Source organism: Enoplosus armatus, chromosome 8 (assembly GCF_043641665.1).
Source record: "Enoplosus armatus isolate fEnoArm2 chromosome 8, fEnoArm2.hap1, whole genome shotgun sequence".
Taxonomy (NCBI): Eukaryota; Metazoa; Chordata; class Actinopteri; order Centrarchiformes; family Enoplosidae; genus Enoplosus; species Enoplosus armatus.
Window position 1 is genome coordinate 8201407 of NC_092187.1, and position 19295 is coordinate 8220701.

Consider the following 19295-nt stretch of genomic DNA (forward strand, 5'->3'; position numbering starts at 1 on the left):
GGCAAGAAACATGGACCATTAAATACCAAGTGAGAAAGAGATGAATCCAGTGATTGCACTGTGTGAAAAGTGTCCGACTTGCTAGTGAGAAAAACTAATGGAAAGTGTATGTGTCCATGTGTGTCAGAGCTGCACTTGGCGAACTTGCTATGTTATAGTCCAAAGATGCGTGTAAGTATGTAAAAAGATGTTCCTGTCTTTTGAAGCCCCAATTTGCCAAGAGCTAACGCAAACTGTTGTCGGTAAAGTCAGTCAACAGGCATGCATACACTTAATAAATCTGAGGTTTGTGAAGTTTGGAAGGTTTTATATGACTTGATGAAAGTAGGGGCTGAACAACAGTAAAAGTATGCAAGAGCTTAAGTGTGAGAGGGGGAGGAGTCCTTGGTAGTCAAGAGCTTAAAAAGAGTCCTCAGAGTGTATTTGACAGATTGTCTCTCGTCTCCTTTTTATCAACATCATTACATCAGCAACAACCTGTTCAGTTCAGCAGCAGTTTCTTTTTGTGCTGTCTTTCCAGACAACCGAACACTTCTGTCTTTTTTGGGCCATGTCCAGATCTAATCCCCGAGCACCTCACCTACACATAACAAGCATTCTGTCAGGTTCAGTGGCCAAAGTAGACTCACTGATCTACCTTAATCTTACATATCCAACTGTTAGGAGTTGATGCTGGTCTTGACCCTTTCTGCTGCCCAATTCATCTTGTCCTGTACTGTAATCTTTGTCCCTTTTTCTTCATCTTTCATTTTTTCCTTCTCTTTCCCCCTGCTCGCTTTCTCTCCGTTACTCCTCCCATGCGCTGAGATCCCTTGGCGTCCGGTTACGTTCGCCGGAGCTCTTGCTGCGAGCCTTCCTGGCGCTCTCCTGCGCCTGGCGGTATTTCTCCAGCATGCTCTTGTGTTTCCTCCTCAGCTTGTCGTTGCACCACATTCTCTCGCAGTACTCCTCCACATGCGGCAGGTTCGACGGCCCGATCAGCTGCATGATATCCTTGAACCATGTACGCGATTGGCCCATTTGGCTTGATGAGCCGCCCCTGCTGTATGCGCTACAAGGCATCCAGGCCCTGTAGCTTCCTGCAGACCGGTCTTTGAACGAGTCCGAGAGGCCGGCGTGGTCACGTGCCATGAGCTCGTCCACAGTCTCCCCCTGGAGGACTTCGAGGGTGATGTGGGCCAGGGTCTGTGTGAAGCCGTGCTCTCGGGATCGGCAGATGTACACGCCTTCGTCGTGGCGGAAGAGACGACGAAACAGGAGGCCCTGCTCCGTAGACATCACGCGATCGTCTAGCTTCACCTGAGAGAAAGTATGTGTCTGTTCGTAACTTTTACATACAATAGCAACATAACAACATATTATTAAGATTTTATGACATCACTGACATTCTCTTGAATTTTACAGTAGAAATTTAGTTTAGTTTCAGATTGGGCTGCGACAGTCCCTGCCATGTCATAGAGAGAAACAAATGGGACACAGTTATCTTTTACACCTTTAAACAGCAAACCAGGTAAGCTTTGTATGCAAAATTCAAACAAAATGAATTGAAAGTTGATGCTTTCGCTTACACTTTGTGAATGTTGCTGCATGAATGAATGAATGTTGCATATACAGTTAAGAAATTAGCTTTTCTAGTATATAAAAATATTTTTATATAAAATAAGCCTTTTGACTTTAAATGCAGTTTTAACGTTTTAAGTTGTTAAGCAAGATGCTTTGACAAATAACACATTTTAAAGCCAGAATTTTTGAGGTTATAGCAAAGAGCATATAATCCACTTCATCGCATGAGAAATAAAAGAAGGAGAAATCGACTCCTTGTATTGTTTGCTCAGCTTGAATTGCAACAGCAAGAATGTACCATGAAATCCAGTCACTGTTAGTTTTTACTTTCTCTGCCCTTTTCTTTCGTCTCATTCTCTCTTCCTTTCCTTACCTACCTCCACCCCACACCTCTCCTCCATTCATTTATACCTTTCTTTTCTCGACCTACCTCCTGTACCTCACCCCCTCTTCAGATTCCATTCCTCTGCTTGTCTAACTCTCCTTCTGTGCCAACACAAACATGGCAGCCTTGTCAGCTGGAGTGGCAGCCAAATGTTTATTTGCAAGGAAATGGAGAGGGGTGGTAATGCCTTAAGACTCGCATGCCTGACCGAGGCACTCAGTTAAGCTTGGAGAAACATACCCTCAAACAAATGAATGATTACTGTGGATGTGGGCAAACACAGCAACATCATTTTCTGAGTAGCGCTTTAAAAGGACGTTGCAACACTGTGTTTAAGTCACAGTAATGAGTAGACATTGAGTGACACTTTCAGTGGCATGTGGTCAAGGTTTGCAAAGAATTCATTGTTTATCCGAGAACGAGCAGTTGTGCGTTTGCCTTTGAAATATAACTGCTTAATTTCAACCATGTGTCAAATTGCTGTCAAATGTGTCAACCACATGCCAAATTCACACACAAACCTCACTTTTATAGGCAGTTACTCAGGCCACTGTTGGCCAGAAGCTTCATTCTTCCACTCATCTGTCTCCCAAAGCTTACCCACCTTCACAGATGTGTTAGAAAAGGGTGGCATTTTATTATCTTGATTTTGATCTGATGGCTATTTACTTATCATCTCACCTCTTCCTTGCGGTCGTCACGTTGGATGAGCCAGGTAACAGTAGCTTGTGGAGAGCGGGGAACACACTCCAGGAAGGTGCTGTTGTTCTCTGTCCCGTACACCACCCTGTCTTCTGTCACATCAAGGTCTTCTGGTTAAAAGAGATCATTTGAAAGATTGTGAAATAATGAAAAATGAAGGCTGTCAGTCTGTTGAGCACTGCAAAAGTAAAGGACTTAACTCCTGTTATGGGTTAGAGCACTTAAAATACTCAAAATACACACTACAAAGTGCTTCACAAAGGCGACAGATACTATTACAGTGTATAAAAAGGCAGGAGGAGAAAAACATTTTTAAAGGAAAGACGCTTAAAAAAGAAAATTAAAATCAGGAAAGGCTCTCAGAAAAAAATGTGTACCTGCACCTTGTGAAAAGTTCACTTGTCATGTGAGTACACATTAAGAATACACCTCTAACACATAGTGAAACTCTGAAGTTCGGAAGATATTTCAGTCTTTGCAAAGACAACTCGTGCCTCTGGGAATTTTACTTTAACAACAACTTGACACCTTGGCACAAAGAAACCTTGTAAAATGTGGGTTCATCCAAAGGGATGACGGAGGCGTATTTCATCACCTACACTCATCCAACACATGCACACACCCTTTCTCCCATTCCTGTCCACGGCCTTGTTATTCTCCTTATTGTCTGTCTTCACGCTTTTTGTTACCCTCACCTCCACATCCCCTTTATCCATCTTCTCCCACTCATTTGTCTGTCTACTTTTCGTTTGCTCTTGCTTTTCATGAGATTGCCGATGGCTGATAGTTGGAGTTTATCTGTCAATCTCTCAGCTCCTCCTTCTCTCTCTCTCTGCCATACACACACACACTCTTATCATCATGTTTCGTTCTGTCTTTCTATCCTCTTACCAAGGTTGTTAAGGATTAATGACGGCAAAAATATGGAGATCTATTTATAATGTCTCTCAAAACGCAACAAGGTGTAAGTTCTGGCGTGAAATAAGTACAAGGCTGTGTTATACATGCACTGAACGTGTAGAGTGTAAACAGACGTGTTGTTGTGGAGTTTTTCTCTCTAATATACTACACAACGTTTGTCTCACACAGCTTGGATAAACTGACAGACTTGTACAAATCTGACTTCTCACATAAACACACTCTTTGGCTTCCATCCTGAGAAAGAGGCGCAGAGACATACACTGACCCTAACAGACACAAACATGTACATACAATCTTCATTCAAACACAGGTTGGCACATGTCCAATAGCATCTTCCTCTGGACCTCAGGTGTTTACAGACTCACGTACAGTATACACAAGAGTGGAGTCTCACTGGTCGTCTTCCTATCCGCAGCTAAATAGTTTAGAGTGTGTAAGGAGAGCACCGCCCTCGTCTAGACCATACAAGAAGTAATGCTTATCTACACGGTGCTGGGAGGAATGTGGAAAAACTTTGCTAACAGAAAGTTTGGAAACATGACCTTAAAACCAAACCTAATGAGCAGTTTTAAAAAGAAAAATATGCATTATCTGTGGTATTAATTACTTCTCTATGAAGACAACCATCCAGGTGATAGTATATTTTGTCTATGTTTGTTGTTTGTTTACCTGAATCTCCTATCCATGGCCATAATTCAGCTTTCCTTTTCCTTTCTCAATTTTCCCATCCACTTCTTAATGGTGGAGTAGGTGGAGCATGAGTTTGGCCGCTTGTATCTTTAATTATCTCTCCAAGCATAGTTCGACATTTGCAAAATGCCAAATTGCCAGGAGATAGATGAGATGATCGTTACCACCTGGCTCACTAATTAAAACGTTATATCTCATTTGTGTTGTCCGTATAAAACACACACACACAACATTACAACAAAGTGTAAAAACAAGAAGTTGCAGTTTTACAAGGGGTTATGTGCTTGGCTTTGGCTTTTTTTTTGGCGCTGTGACTTCCTGGAGTCGCCACTGTGAGGTTTCTAGGCGACCAGCAGAGACTGCAACCTGCCAAGAAACAGTCCTGCATAATGAACAAGGAAGGCACAAAAGAAGGGTTTAAGTCGGTACCACTCGTACCACTTACCACTCAGATTCTGATCCACACACTGCAGCGCGGGGTTTCCATGTCTGATGTCCTGTCTGCGGTAGCGGCGTTTGCTGTTGGGCATATATCGCGCGCACAATGATCCATCCCAGGCGCAGTAAGGGTCTCTGGCCAGGCAGCACTCAGCACAGGCTTTCCCATAAGTCTCACAGCGATGCAGCTTGACCTGCGCCACACCTGCTGGAGAGCCCACATACAGGGCTTGCTGTTTGAAGTGATGAGAGGAGAAAAAAAGGAAGCAAGGCAGGATGAAGATAATATTGTTATATAATAATGGTTTAGGTTAATGGAAAGTTAGTAATTACAGATCAACTTACCCTTTTCACAGATATGTCCATTGACGTAATCGGAGTTGGCACCTGCAAAAATGAAAATAATTGACCTCAGGTACTTCACAATGTGTGAAATGGCTTACAATACGAAAATCCAAAGCAAATTTGATGGAGAAGAAACTAATCTTTAATAAACTTTGGAGAAAAGATTGTCATTCAGAATGTAATAGGTTTTGAAACAACTTCTCTTTTAAGACATCTTTGTGGGTCTGTCGACTACAAAGAGACACCGTGAAAGAAATGTTATCTATAACGATGACTGGCAGCTTCTTTGATGTGGCCTTAAAAAAACAATGACTTAGCAGGAAGCAGAGAGAAACACATAGAGAAATATTGAGACATCTGATGGAGTAAAACTTACTTTAAAGACTTGTAGCTCCTCCAGTGTGACCTCCTCTGTCTCCAGGCTGTTTCCACTGTGCAGGGCAATGACCTTCAATACTGTACCAATGTCTGAAAGACAAGCGAACACATACTGTAAGTGACAAGGTTACAGAACAGGAACAGAACGTCTACATTTTATGCCAAAGACTTATCTGCCCCTACAATCCAATTTCTCCACAGGGCTCAATAACGTTTCATCCTTAACACCACAAACGCAATTACCTTTTGACCTTCAGCTACACAAAAGCGAATTGAATTTCAATTTAATTGAATTTTGGAAAGGCAAGGAATCACACACACTTACCTGTGCCAATGAACATGACATCATACTGCCCGTCCTCTGCCTCAACCCGGTCCACCACAATTTGTTTCAGCTTGTAAGGAATGTTGGCCTTTACGAGCACAGGTTGGCGCAGGGCAGGAAACACTGGTCGCCACATCAACGGGTGGTTGCGGGCAAACTGCAGCACCGAATCAGGGAAGTCCTTTGTGCTGCCAAACTCTCTGCCTGGCTGGTTGGTGATTTTACTAGGGCACTGGAGACACGGGGGAGGGACAAGAATGATGTGGATGTGGGTTATTAAAAAGAACTATTTTGGTTAAATCCTTGGCTGGCTCACTGATGATGCTACACTGGAAGAGAAAAACATGGATGGAGGGATACACAAACAGAAGAAAGACAGAAGGAAGAGTTTAAATCAAAAAAGTATTCCTACCATTTTCCACCACTGGTAGTGTGCTTTCCAAAAGAATTGTGGCCTAATTATGATTTGGCTTAACGTCTTCTCAAAGAACCCTCATTAGCAGTTTTATTGTGCCTGAAAAACTTTAGATGAAAGTTCACAACTGCTGTAAAGTTATGTGCTTGCAAACAGCTCTGTAGAAGCAGTTTGTTGTTAGTTAAAAACTCCCATTTGTGTCACTATAGTAATGACAAAAATGAATGTGCTGGTCCTTGGCCAAGATACTGCGTAACTCATATGATTAAGAGGGTTGAACCTTGTCCAAGTAAAGGCATTTACATGAATCATATGACCTTTGGATTTGCTCCTGATTCAGATCAGCAATTCTTTGCAAAGAGGCCAAAGTCTTTGTCACGCACAGCTACGTTTTTGAAAGTCTTCACTCCAACTGTTTTACATATGTTTAACGCAACTATGGGTAAGTAAAGTGCTCAGTGCAGAAGTACTTGGCTCTGTTGCCTCTGCTGGTGGCCAAAACCATCATGAGTGATGACACGTTTGTTTATTCTTCATTAAAAGCAGATTTACCCTCTTCAGAAACTGCCACTTCATTCATGGTTCTCTTTAATTCAGGGATTCCTGTCACAACTAAAGGATGATGCAACCTGAAGTTTTGTCCAATTAAGATCAATAACGAGGGAGGGGGCGAACTTTGTCTTTACAGAGCTCCTTCCAGGGTTCACAAGACTCCAATCTAATCTTATTTGGCCAAAGAACGTGCTTTTGGGGTTGATTTCACTTGGAAATATACCTGAAAGCTGCAAGATCAAATTAGCTTCTCTGTGGCGACAAGAGTATAGACAAAAAATATTACTTTCAAATAACCTGAGAGCCTTGGAAGCAGCCAAAGTGATCGTTTCATAAAGACAAAGGGATGACAGAGAGATTTGGATGAGAGAAGTTCAATCAGTAAAGAAAAGTAACACTTCAGCAGCGACTGACTAAAATGAAAGCATATGTCAAAATTATGAGGCTGACAACTTCTCCAAATATCATAAATTAAGGGTGAGAAAAGGGTAGCATGTAATTGAGTCTCTTAAACAGATGAGATTCTTGAGAGAGCAGTTGCTATTTGTGTAAATCTCATTGCCTGATATTGATATTCCAGACTGTACTTCCATACGGTTGAAATATTGTTACTCCTGCTTATCACAACAGTAACTGATCCACACGATGGCCCTGTAATGGTCTGGATTTCAGAAGGGGGATTTGAACTGTGCAGGTACGTTAGACTCAAAATGCACAAACTGATTGATGTATAATAGTACATTCCTCTGAGTGTGGTTTACTAAATGGAATCAATTTAGTATTGCAGAGGGTGTGGCATGTGTAAGCAAAGTTCACTTCTCCAACTCGCTAACTTCAAACGCTTCCCAAAAAATTTAGATTTGTGTACAGAATGATTATTTATAATAAGTAGCGCACAAGTTCTGATGTTTGTGTATAATTCAAAATGGGGTCCAAGCATACCTCTCTAGCAATGCTTCCCAATCTGTTGGCAAGCTCTATACTAATGTCAACATAATTGTTATTTTTACATTCAAACAAAATAACCTTTCCTTTTGGAACTGAAGGGACTATTTTTTTTTAACATGTATTTATGTAAGATTTCCTCAGCTTTCACACAGTTACACACTCCTGCTTGTGCAGCTCCCTGTTCACATCCTTGATATGTCAGTTTTTAAGCTGCTCACTCAACTACTCCTCATCTGTTTTGCACAGCACATAAAACCCAAACTGGAATAGCTCCAAAATCTAGTGTCAGCTCATCCAAACTTCGCTGCTTTCAATCTCAAGAGCCAAGTGAGAATTAATGAGAGAGAGAAGAGGTGAGCCTATTTGGCAGACATCTATTCTTGTCCATTATTACTGCGTATGTGAGTGTGTTTGCATGTACAGTATGTGTTATGCATTGTGTAAGCCTTTTAGAACTGCATATAGGAAATGTATCCATTGTAAGAAACAGACACAGCAGAGGAGAGCGAGATTAGCTGAGGTTCAAAAATCACTTTCCTCATGTCTACATCAACCTCTCTGGTTGTGGTTTAACTCATTTGCAATCCGACAAAAAGATACTAAAGATCCCCAAGTATAGGATCTTTGTCAAACACAGTAGAATCCGTTTTTGGTAACGCTTTATAACACAGCCCACGATTTACAGTGTACCAATAAAATACTTCATGGTTCCTCCTGTACTTAATTGTATATAGGAAGCAACATATGCAGATGATGACTATCGAGGTGACAGCATAATATAGTATGGTTGATTTAAAACAGGCAAAGTGATTTTCACGTCAGAAATGACACCTAGGTAAATTAAATGCTGTATGGATCATCAAGGATAAAATATGTGTGGTAGCAACCCAAAAGCTCGAGATTTAAGTATCAAACATGAGGCTTTAATGTTGAAAATGGATGTCAGTGTGTGTGACAGAGACAGGCAAACAAATACATCACACACTTTGAAATTTAATGCCAAAGCCCAGGTAGGATTACCACTAAAGCTCTGGTAAATCTGCAATAAAGACCCATCATTTCCTCTATTACAGAATGAGGTTGGACACAACTTTAAACAAGTAATATTTCATTCCGAGATAAATATCTAGGGAGGATAAATCCTCCAAATCTCTCTCAAATTAGCTCTTTCAGAAGGTGAAACTAAACTTTCCGTTCCTGGGAAAGTTCTGACAGGTGAGTATGAGACATGATGGATATTACAGTTTTACAAAGTTTAAATCTGTTACAATGGAAAATCCAGGAAAATAAAATGGACTATAATGTTCTGTCTGGTGCAAGTGAGACAGAAAAATCTAAGGTTTTTATTTTAACTCCAGCTAAACATCCAGGCAGGATTGCAAAATGAGTTTTGATGAATATGAATATATTAATGAATATTTCAAGGAGAAAGAAGCCTAAATCAACGGACCCCCTTCTATCTTCTCACTCTCCTTCTCTTCTACCAACCTGTACCTCTTCATCAGCTTCCCCTGAGTCATCACCTTTTTCTCTGTTTCCTCTCTTCCTCCATTTCCTCCCTCTCTCTCTCTTATACTCTCAGTTTTGGGCCAAAACATTCCTGTTAATCAGAGAGTCAGCAGAGTGAAACCACAAGGTGTCTGCTCTGTTCTCACATTGTTCATATTCCTTCTCCCTCCATACGCTCTCCTTCACTCTGCTAATGAGGTGGAATTACACGCGAGACGTGATTGTGTGTATGTGTGTTGCCTACACGCGTGTATTTGTGCGTATAGAAGTCTGAATCACAGTGATGTGGTTGAGAGAACATGACAGGGCTCCACTGAGAGTCAGGATGTAAACCAGGAGAAGGCTCTGTACTGTATACACTCACCGCAGCTGCACTACCACATGCAGTAGTTTACTTTACTGATATGGAAACTTTCCACGCCTCATCTTTAATGTTTTTACCACCTTTCAATTTGCAATCCTTTCCCCCTCTCTGTTCTACGGTAGCACACACAGTAGGCCTGAGCAACCTCTTTACATTTGCTTTGTACACAACTGTATCACATCACAACACATATGTTTAGAGGAAAATGCAGTGCCATCCATATAATGTCTGTAGAAAAATTAATCCAAGTCATCAGACTGAAGTTCAGTAAATCCAAGTAAGTAATAAATAAAGTAAAGTTTTTATGTTACTGATGTGCCTTTAAAGTTCAGGTCAGCCTCCAAAACAACTCTAAGGTTCCTGGCCTGCTGCCTGTATTTCAGAAATGGTGACGTTGGATGTGCTGCTAGCACCCTCCCTGACTATATTATTAATATTATTGTTATTGTTATTAGTGATGGCAGTGGTTGTAATAATAACAATAGTAGTGTTGGCGGTGGTAAAGATAGTATTGGTATTAGCATTAGCATACATTTATTTGTTTTTTTGTGTGTTTTCTTTTTGTTCCCCCGTGTGCTCCCTTAGCTCACCACCTTTCTTTCTCTCTCTCCCATCTACTTTATAGACTTCTTCTATAGAAAGAACTAGAAAAAGACAAAAACACTGGACATCCAGTAGTTCAGCAGTAGTATCAGCAGAGGATAGAGAAATGTAAATCTGTGTTTCCTCATAATGTTGTAAAGTCACTTACCACGCCTGGTCTTGGATAAGGGACCCTGCCTTCATAGGCCCCCCACTGGTAGTCAGGACCCTCTTTATGAGCAAAGGGTCCGTTGAAGGCTTCTCTGATGTCAGCCATACGGTAAACACACACAGCGAAACCCTGGAACACATTACTGTGGAGGAGAGAGGGGGAAATATACAGTTGAACATGTCCACATGTTACTTTATTATTTGGATTAAATATTTGATAAGAAATGTGGGCAGATTCAGTTACATTTACAAGAAACAGGAACTTGTAGGAAATAATGGTTTTAAAGTCTATCAGAAACAACAGTATTATTGGATGTAAGTCAAGTGACAAACATAATTTAAACATCATCACTTGAGTAACTAACTACCAGGCTGAAAAGCAGTTTTTAACTGGTTTCAGATCTGTTGCACCTCTCTCCACTGACCACACTCAACAGTGATGTCACGGTGTACTGACACAACCCAGAGTACACGCCTACATCGCTGCAGCAAGCTCAGGAGTTAAACGTCAGCAAACACGTGATTTTCAGCTGCTGTTATGTTGCTCTTTAAGTATATGATAGTGAAGAAGCCTCTAATTCAGTATTTCAATCACCATGGATCACTACAACTTTCCAAATCACAAATATCAAATTACTTTAGGTTTTAGTAGCTCTATAGGTCAGGATGGCACATTTAAACCTTCCAATGGCAGGACACGTTATAGCATACACTGCCTTTAAATCAAGGAAAAACAATGTTAATATGAAGATAACCTGTAAACAAGTATGAAGCTTTATTCACCTGATGGTGCTGAAGATCCCATAAACATCTGGGTTCCTCTCATCCTTGGTCCTCAGCAGGAAAACGTCCTCTTTTTTACATAAAAAAGACAACGTCATTTAGTATGTGTGTTACATACAGTATGATGTATGAATTTATGCTCCTATGCATTTTGTGAGTGGAAGAATGTGTATAAAAGAGGACAATTGTGTGTCGATAGTGTGTGCGCATCTGTACATGAAACGCTACTGCATGTCACTGCATGTGTGCAGATGCAAAAGCACAGCCTTGTAAAAGAGGTTTGTGTGTATCTCACCCAGCTGGTTGAAGTGTGTGTCGATGCCGTGAGGTCCTGGTACAGAGCAGACCAGTCTGGCTTTGATGAAGGTGCTCCATTTGTTCACCAGCACTCTCTGGCCTCCAACGTCATTCTGGCAGAAAAGACAGAAATACAGTGAACACAATCACAAAACACAGCAGCATATTCACTTCCAAATACACACTTTCATTGTTTTGGATTTGGACTGAAACAATATTAAAGCTGAAAGTCAGCACTTATACTTTCTGTTAAAAAATACACTACATCACATTAAACTACTGCTGCTGTACATTACACTACACACACACACACACACACACAATTAGGATGAAACTAAAGTATGCCTCTTTTGAATCTTTTGTGAGCACAGTCCCTTTTCTTTTGCAGAGAATAAATGTGTTGGGACTCACAAAAGATACTGAGGGAATGTAAGTGTGTGCACATATATATGCATGACAGCATGCATGGACATTTTCCTGTGTGTGTGTGTGTGTGTGTGTGATGATGATCAGCGTTGATAATTGGCTTCTTGGCAAGAAGCACCACAGGGGGAGTGATGACAACCATTCAGATTCGCCTGAGGGAGAAAAAGAGGGCTGAAGAGGAAATACTATAATACATGTACATAGGGAGAGAAAGAGACACAGATGGAGGAGTAAGAGAGATGAAGATGAGGATGACAAAGAAAGTAATAAGTTTATACAAACTTTTCTGGCACAGTCGAACAGCCTCTAAGGAAAACCTGCAGCTGTGCGTTTGAGTGTGTGTATGTGTGTGTGTATTTGCTTGTACTCTTCTATGCATACCTATATTTGGAGACATATGGTTTTATAAGACAAATCAATGCGTAAAAGAATGTGTGAGTGTGCAGAGCAGATGGGGATCACAGTTGGGCAGTTTGACAGCTGCGTGTGTTTTGGAAGAAGAATGGATTCTGAATATCACGACGCCTTCACAGTCCTTTGGGGAAATGTAAATATTTGATTGCCCCAGAAGACATTTGTCTTTTCCATGAGAGAGTTTTTAAACTGTCACAATAGGAGAATAAACCCATAAAACCATTACCTCCTGTCCTGGGAAGTGAATCCTGCAGATACTTGTATGTGACCGAGTAGAGAATAACCCATAAATCAAATTACTGTCTCTTTCTACCTCACTTTTTCTCTGCAGGTGTTCTCACATAACCTTTTGTTCCAGTGGGAGTGTGAATCCATACATCAGACTGAAGGGCCTTGCGTAGACTTTAAGAATTTAAGACCCATAATGGATCTTACAGAAAACAAGAAAGCCCAAAAGGACTCATAGACTCTCCCGGATCGCAGCTCCACAACCTCTTCAACACGTGAAACACCCCTACAGATGTCTCATTCCTGGAACTGGATATTTGTATGTTCATAAGGAAACTGAATATCTGGTTTCACTAATCCCCACCTGCCAACAGATAATCTCTCAATCTTTCTGTGTGCTTCTGTATCTAACTGGTGTCTTTGGATTATCCCGAGTAAGTGGGATATTGTTTCTGGAGAGACAACTTTCTGTTGAGTTTTTCATATGTCATTTTTCAATGCTTTGAGCACCACCAACAACATTCACCTGCACTGGAATGGAGTGAAAGCAAAATACAAAAATGATGATATCCCAAAACTCAAGTACTTAAGTCGCTGCCATGTAAGCTTGTTAAATTGCCAGGTGCAGTGTTAATTGCAATATCATGTAGAGTATCACAAAATAAATGTCTACACTCACCGCACACACTCGTCCGACACGTGTGTGTATGGCCCCCTCCCTGTCCCCTGCCTCCGTGGCCTTCTCAGTGAAGAAGAAATACACTTTATCGTTGTCTCTGTCGTCGTTGTCTGGGATGAGGTGGGCAGCGATGAACTTAGGGTCTGCAGAGGAAGACGTCAGGATGGAGAGATGTGGATGTAAGTATGAAGACAGTAATCAGTTCCCTGCATGGCACTGCTTGATGTGCAGTGATGACGATAAACATGTAGTTATTGCCATCGTCGTCTTTACTCCTTTCACCAAAGAAACTTTGAAGAATTTTAGTTCTGTCTTGTGCTGTAAATCAGACAAATAGAGCCTGAGTTGAAAAACACAGCTGTTCTTTTTGCCTATAAGACACCATATCATAATAATGATAATATACTCTGAGGTGTCCTAATATGGAAAATAATGTTGTTTACTTTACATTGTCTTATTTCTCTATTGAAGGCAACAGGTTGATAAAACAGTGGGGACATTACCGTGGAGAAGCTTCTGGTCAGTCTCCGTCCTCATGGTGGAGCGGCCTCCCATACTCCTGAAGATCACAGAGTCTCTACCCAGGAAGTCTGCCGTCAGTCCTGTATACAACTCCCCACCTATAGAGAGTCAGGGACAGAGGTGGTGGGAGAGAGAGAAAATGTTTAAAAGAGATTGGTAAGAGGGGAAAGGAATGGTGCAATAGGAAATATCATGGATAGAGAGGAGGCGTAAGAGTGAAAAAAGTGAAAGGAATTTGAGAAAAAGGTTATATAACAAGAATTTGAAGGAACAGCAGCAAGAAAAAAAAGACATTAGGGAAAATAAAAAAACGTTTTGTATAGAAGAACAATAAGGAAATCATGGGTGACAGAGAAAACATTTGCGGTTCAGGCAAATGAGGCAGAGGGAGGGAAGGAAAGAGGAAATAAGAGGAAAACAAATCCAATAAAGAACACACTGGGAGAGTAATCTTAAACCCAAACTCAAACACACTTCGTACAGTACATCCTCCACTGAGACTGAGACCATAGGCATGGACTCACTTTCAATTTCAACAACTCCTGCAATTCCTGCAAATAGAAATAAAATCTTTCCTGTGACACAACCAGTACATGAACCTTGAAACCTTTAGCAGTCAGGATTATCTGTCATAAGACACGACAGCAACCTCAGCATGCGTAGAAACAGCTCACTACAACAACTATCAGATAATGAAGAATTATAGCTTTTCAGAATAATCCTATTTGTTTTCAAAGACACAACTGTTTTTAGTTTTTCCCAGCATAGTGACCACTGTAGAAATGGAAAGTGGCCACAGACTGTTTCAGTGGTCTCATGGGTGTAAATTCATTCTTATCTTATTTGGCTGCAATAATGGTGCAGCACACACATCCTACTTTACCATAAGAACTGATGCTAACACACACACAGTCAACTCAAACTCAAGCAAACATAAACAGACACATGTAGATAGAGTAATTGGTGATGACAGGCCCTGTTGAGCTTTGTGTGTTTTGGGGAAAAGATCCTGAAATTGAGGAGAGGAAAACATTATTGGGTTGATAGCTAACGAGTAGGACTTACACTACCATATTTTACTGTTTTATTCTTGGCATCTCTTTTTCTATTTCATCATGTGCTGTAATATGTTGGTCAAGCTCTATGTGTACGCCTGTTTGTATTTTTGTTGTTCCATGTATGTCTACTCTATCAGTTGTCTCGTTATTTTGTTTCTTATTTTAAAGTTTATTTTCAAGGCTGGTATACTTTACAATAACAACAAATCCACGGAGAGGTCAGTGGTCACGGTCAGAGACAGAACAGAAACCCTGAATATGGTAGTCAGTCAGACTGCCAGTCTGCTTGAACTCCAGCTGTCTGGTAAACTTACACAACCCTGCTGACCTTTAGGAGGCCAACAGATCTGCTGAGTCTGCGTTTTCCACTCCAACTATGTTGAAAGTAACATTTAAACTGGTGCAGGTGAACAAACCTTGAACAAATCACCATCCTCTCACTATCCTCTCCCAGCATGTACAATCCAAAATCTGTTTTTACAATGACCCTCTGCAGGCCTAATGGCATTCCTCGACAGCTTTATGTGCATTGTTCTGTATCTATGTGTCCACTGATTATCTCTGCTGATGTCCAGATTTCGGAGTATTTTAATTTAACATTTTCCTGCCAAATACGACACAGTGTGGGATAAATTGTAACGTGGGATGCATATACACACCTCCCAGCATTATCTGTCACTTTTATAAATCAGCCCCAATGTTACTTTGTCACAATGGGTCTTACGAAATGTATAGTTTGTTAATAAAGACTTTGTGCAAAGGACAGTGAAGAGGCAGAGAGGAAACAAGTGGAGGTAGAGGGGTATAACATGCAACAAAGGTCACCAGCCAGAATGAAACCGTGGGCATGCCCTGTTACTGTGACCACCGTGGTGAAACTGGTCAACTAGCCATATTAGCTCCATAAACCAATTGTTAAGAAATATCGGTAAAATAACATAGGACATACCACTGAAGGTGCTTGCGAAGGGGAGGCTGGGGTCATGTGGAACCTTCCCTCGTCCGTTCTCCACATTCGTGGGGTCCATTGTGAACACATGCTGGGGAAGAAAAAGACACATGGAGGGTTATAAGTCATTCATTCCAGCATTTGGTCTGTAAGACAGAATATATCATGTTTGTGTTTATTTCTTCTCATCAGAAACATCAGAAATATCAACTTGCTTCATGTGCTGCAGACCATGGACTTGAAATGAATTATTGGATTCCATGTGGAAAATCTTTTCACTTCCACTGTTGGAACAGGGTCATCCTATTAGAGCACCTTAGATTAATCTCCCTTTGAAGTTCAATGGATATGGCCGCACAGTGGACCAACCCAGACCTTTTATCCCATTGTCCCCACAAAGAAGTGGGACAGGAGCTGTTTTCGGTTTCAGCCTGTGTTTCATATTTATTTGTCCTTCCACTGAACTCTGCATCTGTCTGAGAACTAAGACGCTGTCTGAGAAACGAGGAAATGCAGGATCAGTGTAGTTGCCAGAGTTCAGACAAGTTTCCCGCCCGGTTCCCAGTGCAGATCAACCCTTAGAGCTAAACTGTATATAGAGGAGCCAGCAGGGTAACAAAGGGAAAGAAAGCACATAATGCTGTTATCAAATAAAAACTTAAAATCCAAACTTTATCAAGAGAGAAAGATTTTTGACAGTTCATATGAGAACAGGTTCCATGGGTCGTAAAACTCACTCAAGACATACTGACCAAGTAACTATTAAGTCATAATCCATGACATGTACATAAAAGACTGCCAGAGGGGAAAGTCAAAAGAAAAGGGGGGAAAATGTACTTTTAGGAGTGAGAATTCCTGAATTTCATAGATCGCCATTTTACATCAAACTAAATTAACAGAATGTTTCTTTCTTTGTCATTCACCAGTTAGTTGAGTTCACCTGATGAACACTGGCCACATCCTTGGATTGTGTGATTTGTCAGGTCAAAACAGGGTCGCTGTGGACAAAAGGCCTTTTGTTTTTAGCTTTTCTGCTCCCACTTCAACGACATCAGTGTACCAGACTGTCTCTGCCAGAGCAGCCTGGGTGTGATCAATGTGAGTCCAAACGTAGCCGGCTTTCCAGGATAAGAATGGAAAGAGACAGGACCTATAGAAAGACCTCCTGTTTTTACTGATTTAAGTGTCCTTACGATGAACTCAGTGTGCATGAGTCTCTGTTCCTCTAATAGACAATGGACTATTGTTACTGGGAGGGAGAGTCTGAACGGAGATCACAGGGGAGATGATGACATTGAAGTCAGTGGGATAAAAATACTGTTCAAAACAGTGGACAATACACACACCCACACACATTAAGTTTTGTACGTGCACCAACACACACTCACTCGTGCAGGAATACGTGCTGAGTAACATAGACACAGTAAATTGCTACAGTCAGAAACACACCAAAAGATTATATATACACTGGCGTATCCAACTGGTCTCAGGAAATAAGGAGAGACAGTTAATTTCTTATTTGATCCACATGTCGCTTTTTGAATGTTCATAAAGAGGCTTGAATGAGTTTCACAGGTGTCAAAGTGGACATGTACAGCCTACCAGCACGCACAATGCTTATACACGTGCTCACACTTTGAGACGATGAGGGGTATTTAAAAAGGTATTTTGAATCTTGTCTTTCCATACATTCTTCCAGTCCTGTACATCAGTGTAATTCATGAGGATTTCATTTGTCATTTTCACTTGAGTCTATGCACGGCATGATTATTTATTCATTCATTTTAAAGTTGTACCACATGTATATTTCTTTGTTCCAAAACTGGAAATCCACTATTTGTAGTAATGTTACGCTCATGACCAATCCGATTCTTTTCAACGTTGTACTCAGTGAGGGCTGTTCTTTGTATCATTGCTCAATTTTGCAGTGTTTACAATGCAGATCATTGACATTAGGTCTGGCAATACGAGTAATTTAGTGCTGCTAAACCGAGTCCACACGTGCACAGTGAAATTATATTGGTGGGATGTCTAAGTCTATCATCATCCGAGCGATTATTTTGCAGATAAACCCCTGCTCCCCTAAAAAAAAAAAAAAAAAGTATGAGGACTCTCAGAAATGAACGGAGCCATAAGATCCAGCCTCCCTCAAAGAGTCGTAATTCCCATCACTAACTATTTGAAGAAAAGTGGTTCTTACTGACCAATCACACGCTGAAGATGATGGCTTTTGTGCAAACACAATTATTTATATCATAGATATACTGAGCAATAAAAATGTCTTTGTTAGCATTGATGCACATCATTTTTTAAGTGTGTTTGTTCGTTTCGTCGTCCTGTGAACCTTTTGAATTTCCTCTCTTATTTCCATCTGTTTTCTGCTCTCCATCTCTTTCTCTGCCGAGCACTTTTAGCTCACTCGTTAGTCATCCTCATTCTTTCAGCACCTCTTCGCTCTCTTGTTACTGAACGTCACTGCATTTCTGTATTCCCCATCTGAGTGTGTGTGTGTGTGTGTGTGTGTGTGTGTGTGTGTGCATGCATGTGATCTGGGTGGATTGACACACTGTGAGTGTTAGTATGTGTTTGTGCTCTCCTGTGCCCTATCTTTCACTGCACACTTGTGCATCTTGTATGTGCAAGAGACTGTTTGTGTGTGTGCATGTTTGCGTCTGTGTTATCTCATTGTGATCCGGAGGAATGGTGTGGCTGCCTGTGCAGCTGATTAGACTGTCAGAGTCACTCTGGCCGAACTCTGCCAAGACAAATACACACAAGTGCTGCGATACAGAGAGAGAGAGAGAGAGAGAGAGAGAGAGAGAGAGAGAGAGAGAGAGACATCCAGGCCACTTTGTACTCGGCTGTGCCAAGGAAAATACATCAGCCCCACAACAAAACCATGGAGACAAGTGACTACTGACACACATACATGCACATTTGTATCACTTAACTTGTGAAAAACTTAATTTACTTTCAGTAACATTCACTGACCTCTACAGTATCCATTATATTACCTTAGCCTTTTCCAAAAATCAAAACCTGACGCTGGCTACAATCTTCACCCTAAATCTTAAAGTGAGATTATGTACATTTAAAGGCCTAAATAGCACACAAGTGAAATGTTAGAATTCATTAGCAATACAATGCAGCAGGAGTTTTCCTGCTATGGTCTTACTTGGTCTGGTACGACCACTAGCTTATGATGGCTAATGTTATTTAGCTAAACGTCATGTATGACTCTTCTCTGTGCCAGTGTTACATTATCCCGTAATTGTCATTTTTGGTCACAGTGGCCGCTGCTCAGCAAAGTTAGTCACTTTTTGAGCCTAAGACAACAAAACAGCTATTAAACAGGAATGGATGTTTTTGGTATCAGTTCCTGAGAATCACAGAATTGAGGTACAGGCTGAGGGACACTTTCATGTCAAGCCTAACATGACAGATTATGACATATAAAAGTGATGCATCCACTCTGTTACATGTCATTAAGATGAGATGCAGTTACATTTAACATCTAACATGGGATTTTATTTGACTGGGGCGGCAGAACAGGCTTGTCTTTCTGTCTTTGTGAGGACATTTGGACCTTACCAGTAGACACAAAGATCCAGGAGTGACAGAAGGGAGACTTTCCGTTTTAATCATAACCAT

The 19295-nt window shown here is 41.0% G+C and overlaps 1 protein-coding gene across 1 annotated transcript in view; it reads right to left on the minus strand.

Moving 5' to 3' along the window:
• Positions 1-716: 716 nt before the first annotated feature.
• The window catches only part of sema3bl (sema domain, immunoglobulin domain (Ig), short basic domain, secreted, (semaphorin) 3bl), a 59802-nt gene continuing 41223 nt past the window's right edge, over positions 717-19295 (minus strand). Inside the window, exons 5-16 of the mRNA XM_070910784.1 lie at positions 15645-15735; positions 13619-13735; positions 13116-13258; positions 11367-11481; positions 11072-11141; positions 10287-10431; positions 5748-5979; positions 5421-5512; positions 5045-5086; positions 4707-4932; positions 2630-2760; positions 717-1299 (exon numbers count right to left, since the gene is read on the minus strand). Coding sequence (XP_070766885.1) covers positions 787-1299; positions 2630-2760; positions 4707-4932; positions 5045-5086; positions 5421-5512; positions 5748-5979; positions 10287-10431; positions 11072-11141; positions 11367-11481; positions 13116-13258; positions 13619-13735; positions 15645-15735 — 1917 coding nt within the window. The 3' untranslated portion in view covers positions 717-786. The remainder of the gene's footprint in view (positions 1300-2629; positions 2761-4706; positions 4933-5044; positions 5087-5420; positions 5513-5747; positions 5980-10286; positions 10432-11071; positions 11142-11366; positions 11482-13115; positions 13259-13618; positions 13736-15644; positions 15736-19295) is intronic.